General features: G+C 31.5%; 1 protein-coding gene across 1 annotated transcript in view; it reads left to right on the plus strand.

Moving 5' to 3' along the window:
• Positions 1 to 4,570, plus strand: part of LOC106471878 (endoplasmic reticulum resident protein 44-like) — a gene marked incomplete at its 5' end in the record, with an annotated part of 17,216 nt that extends 12,646 nt beyond the window's left edge. The window contains 3 exons of the mRNA XM_013932502.2: positions 1,505 to 1,628; positions 3,725 to 3,818; positions 4,456 to 4,570. Of these exons, the coding sequence (XP_013787956.2) occupies positions 1,505 to 1,628; positions 3,725 to 3,811 (211 nt within the window). The remainder of the gene's footprint in view (positions 1 to 1,504; positions 1,629 to 3,724; positions 3,819 to 4,455) is intronic.

Consider the following 4,570-nt stretch of genomic DNA (forward strand, 5'->3'; position numbering starts at 1 on the left):
AAAGGCCAGTTTTATATTTTTAGATACGGTAACATGAGTGCACATGCGCCTCATCATTACATCTTCTGTAATGTTAACCAGGCATGGCTAAAAAATCAATATAATAAAAATTATAAATATATATAAATGTATAACATTATGAGATTTAAGCTATTTAGACTAAACATTTGTGTTATCATTTGTAGTCATCCTAGAATGAAAAAAGCATAATTTATATTTATTTCCTAATTTTTTATGGTTTTTATGACGTTGGTCAAATCGATCCAACCTGTTCAGAGATACTGTAGAGAAAATAACAGATAAAATATAAAGTTTTTTTTCTAAAAAATGTTTGATAATTAGCTGGAGGTTATAAAGATTTTGCATGTGAAATTTGAAAATTTTCTGATGCATGAAAGTATTTTTAATCTTAAAATCAAAATTACTTTGGAAGTTGAATAGTAAACATACAAAAAGAAAAAGGAATGAGAAAACATTACTTAAAAAATCTTAAAACTTAAAAAATGATACGAAAGCATTGTAATGTTTACTGATAATATGCAAAATTTTGTGAAGATACGCTTACAGATTTTAAAGTTATAACATGAAAACTATAACAAGCACAAAATGTTTATGAGGCTGGTCCCTGGGACTGAGCCCATGCTGAAAGAATTAAGAAGTGATACTGTGATTGCATCCTGTTTGGACAAGGTGTTGTATTGGGTCTCAATACCAGTTTTTCACTTCCAAAACTGGTACATCTATTTATACAAAGTGGTGTATTGGATCCAAGTACAAGTTTTACACAATAGTTATGGTGTGAATGCCTTTTACTAGTTGTTGAAGCATGATTATAATTAATTATACTTGTAATAAAATATTAGTATTAAGCCTATTATAGCATTCTTTATCTAGTCTCTTAGGAATTTTCAAGATTTTCAGGATGTAACAACAATAGTATGGTTGAAATGCTATTAATTTACACTCTTCTGATTCTTGTAAATCTCTAAGGAACAAAATGAAGAATTTAGTGTTAAAGAATATATTAGGCCTAACATAGTGTCTTATGACAAAGATAATTAGTTACAAGTTTTTCAAAGTTGTCGTTCTATATTTGGTTGTGCTGCATTCTTGATAACCTTGTTCTTGAATAGGAAAACATCTATATGGTAGAAAGTTATTTAAATCTCGTATATATATATATATATATATATATATATGATATAGTGTGACTTACAGTTGCATGAGATGAAAACTGTCTACTTTGAAATCATTAATTTTTATGTAATGAATCATTACAATAAGTCATGTTTTAGGAAAAACTTTTAAATTATCCATATGAGAATTAACATGTAACTGTTCTCTGTCATTGTTTGGTCCGTTTTTGTTTTTTAATTCTGCACTTAAGGGAAGAGGTGCTTGTACAAGTGTCCAGTCTGAACTTGGGAGGTTCTTCTTGCATATGATTAACTTTCAAGTTTATGGTTCTCAAAAAAAAAAAGTCACCATTCCTGTTTTCTTTAAGTGTCCCAGGAAAGCTGAAACAGTTTGTTGAAGACCTATACTCAGGAAAACTGCACCGCGAATTTCATTATGGTCCTGAAACAACAACCAAATCTCGGTCCGATGCTTCTCCACCTAATGTTCAGGTAAAGTTTCATCTCGGGGAATGTGATATGACTATCATGTACTAATGATAAGAAAATTTCTCAAAACTGTTTTCTCATAACAATTATTACCAACTGTTATTTGAAATTTTTAGTTCAGTCACACAAAAAAAATGTATCTTTTTATAAATTACAACTTTTATAGTAATGAAGGATGATTTTTCAGTTGCTGTCGTGATCATTCTCAGGTATACAGGTTTTAATGGTAAAGAAGGTTTTAGTAAAACTAGAATGATTGTGCCAGTGATTGAAATGTAGTGCCTGTTTTAAAGATATATATTCTTCATTATTGTAACATGTAAAAAAACAATACTTATACTCTGTAAGTAAACTTAATCAAAACTATTTAAAGAAAGTATAGCTTGGTTATTATCTAAGTAAAACTTTGCACTGACAGATAGACTGGTGGTTTGCATGGCATTACATCATAATAACTGTAAACAATTTTTAATGAATCTTTTCTTTTTATGGCCATGTATTGGTTTCCTCTAAGAAAAATCTAAATGCTTCTCAACCATTGCCAAATAAATTATTTGCTCAGTACCGGAGCTCATAAGGTTGGATGGCATGCAACAACCAAGTGATGATTTGGTGTTCTTGGTGGTGTTTTTCAATTGATAAATATAGCACTAATGTTTTAAACAAATTGAAAACAAAAAAACTTACATTCATATAAGCCAGTTTATAGTAGCTCTAACTATAGACCAAATGTGTAGTATATTTTAACTAGTCTGTACTTGTTAAGTTATAGTGCAAGACTAGCTAAGGCTTAAAATTGATTTTTTTGTTTACTCTGTTTAACAATAGTATCATTTTAGAACTTTTAGTAGCTGAAGTTCTTTATGAATCAGTAATTATTACATTTTACTTTATTGAAGCTCTAATTAAATGTTACAAACTATTTAAAGTTTTTTAGTGTTTTTATAATAGTACTGAAATGTGTTTCAAACAAGAATTTCCCTTGATACTTCTTTGTCAGACAGTAGTCAACATTTGCTAGGGATCATGTTTTATTTTGAGTTTATGTCAAACACCTACCACAATGATATGTATAGATTGAACATTTTAGGAAGAAAACACCTGGATAAGTCATTTTTATACTTTGTTAAATCCTGTAACATTTAACTTGGATAACAGAGCCTGAGGAACTGATATACCCTGTGGTACAGTCTTAACAAGAGAAATTTCAAAATCAACAGTCAAGAAAGTCAACACAGTAGTGGGACTCATCAGTGAAGAGTATGGCCCTCCATTGTTGCAGAGTCCACCTCTTGTGTTCTCTAACCCACGACAGTCATGCCTGCTTGTGCTGTCGGCTTAAAGGAACATGAACAGCAGGACGTCTAGCCCTCAACTGAGCTTTGTGAAGGCATCTGTGCACTGTCTGTGTAGACAATCGGAATCCTGTAGCATCTTGGTGGGAGTTATGGAGGTTAACAGCTGGAGCAAAGTGATTCCTTCGAACCTGGATGGTGAATTAGTGGTTTTGTTGTGGAGTTGTTAGTCTTCTCCTTCCTCCACCATGTCTCCTATTGACTCTACCAAACTGTCTGAACCTATTCCAGGCCCTGAACACCAAATTTTGGTATGTGCCATAAGCAGCAGCAACCCTGTGTTTAATCATGCCTCCCTGCAGCATCCCAACAGCCCTATTAAGTTCTGCAAGGGAAAGATGATGCCTTTGACCTAAACAAGGCATTTTCTGCACTGCATAATCTCAGATCAGACCAATTTTAGCATGCAATGATCAGTGAACTCGAATTAAGGACCTCACAATTTCACTCTATGAACTTTCAATTTGGGAAAACAAAACCAGGATCCAATCAAAGTCATCCAAGCAGAAAGTTTCCACTTGGCAGAATGGACTTCCAAGCTATGTATTTTTTTAGAACTGACTTTTATTAACAATAGTATACCTATTATGTAAAAACATGATCCCTAGCAAATGTTGACTACTGTAGGTTTGTTGTATAAAGTTGGTAAATCTTTTGAACTGCCTGCAGAAAAATTTTTCCAACAGCTGTAATAAATAGTAACTAGTTTTAATAAATAAATTTATAAATTTTTCCTTGAAACAGAATCTACCAACCAATCCACCAGAATCTACATTCAGAAAATTAGCGCCATCTAGAAACAGATATACTATTTTACGTGATGAACTTTAGAAATGTGGTAAGTTTTGTTCCAGTTTTGTGGATGAAATTGTTGAATTTTGTATTTTCTGCAGTTATTAATTGGAAAAACTCCTGCAGAATTTTTTTCTTAGTTACATATCACTTACTTTTTTGTTTCACTAAAGTATTCTGTATGTAATGTTTTAATTTTAACAATTAAGAGAGAAGAAAATTATGTCCTGCCTGATAAACAGTGAATAAAAACTAAGTTAATTAACAGACATTGATTGTAAAAAAGAAAAACATGCATTTGGTGTTTTTCTTTAATAAAAACTTGATTAGAAACAATTATAACCGAATAAGGTGTCATTATGGAAACAAAAGTATGTTACTGCTCTTTCAAAAATGTGAAATACTGGTTACCTTGGCAGTTTCTAATGTGAGATATTGGTTAACTCAGAGGTTTCTAACGTGAGATATTGGTTACCTCAGCAGTTTCTAATGTGACATTGTCCAAGTTTCTCAGAGGAGGGATATCATCAGCATTTTTGTTATTTTTATTAAGAGGTATATGTGGAATTCATTTTAGAAATGTTGGAAGAAGGGAATAGGAGAGTTACATTGTCAAATGTGGTTGTTTTAAATTGATCAAGTTCTTAAATTTATATTTTGAACTTTGCTTGTTTCTTTTTCAGATATCAAATGTGGTAAACGTCTACATTTTCCTTAATAAAAATAAATGAGAAAAAAAATTCTCAATTCATCTTGGAGGTTTGTCCATGCGATAAGGACCAACTATGTTCAGGACTA

The sequence above is a fragment of the Limulus polyphemus genome, unplaced genomic scaffold (assembly GCF_000517525.1).
Source record: "Limulus polyphemus unplaced genomic scaffold, Limulus_polyphemus-2.1.2 Scaffold4933, whole genome shotgun sequence".
Classification (NCBI taxonomy): domain Eukaryota; kingdom Metazoa; phylum Arthropoda; class Merostomata; order Xiphosura; family Limulidae; genus Limulus; species Limulus polyphemus.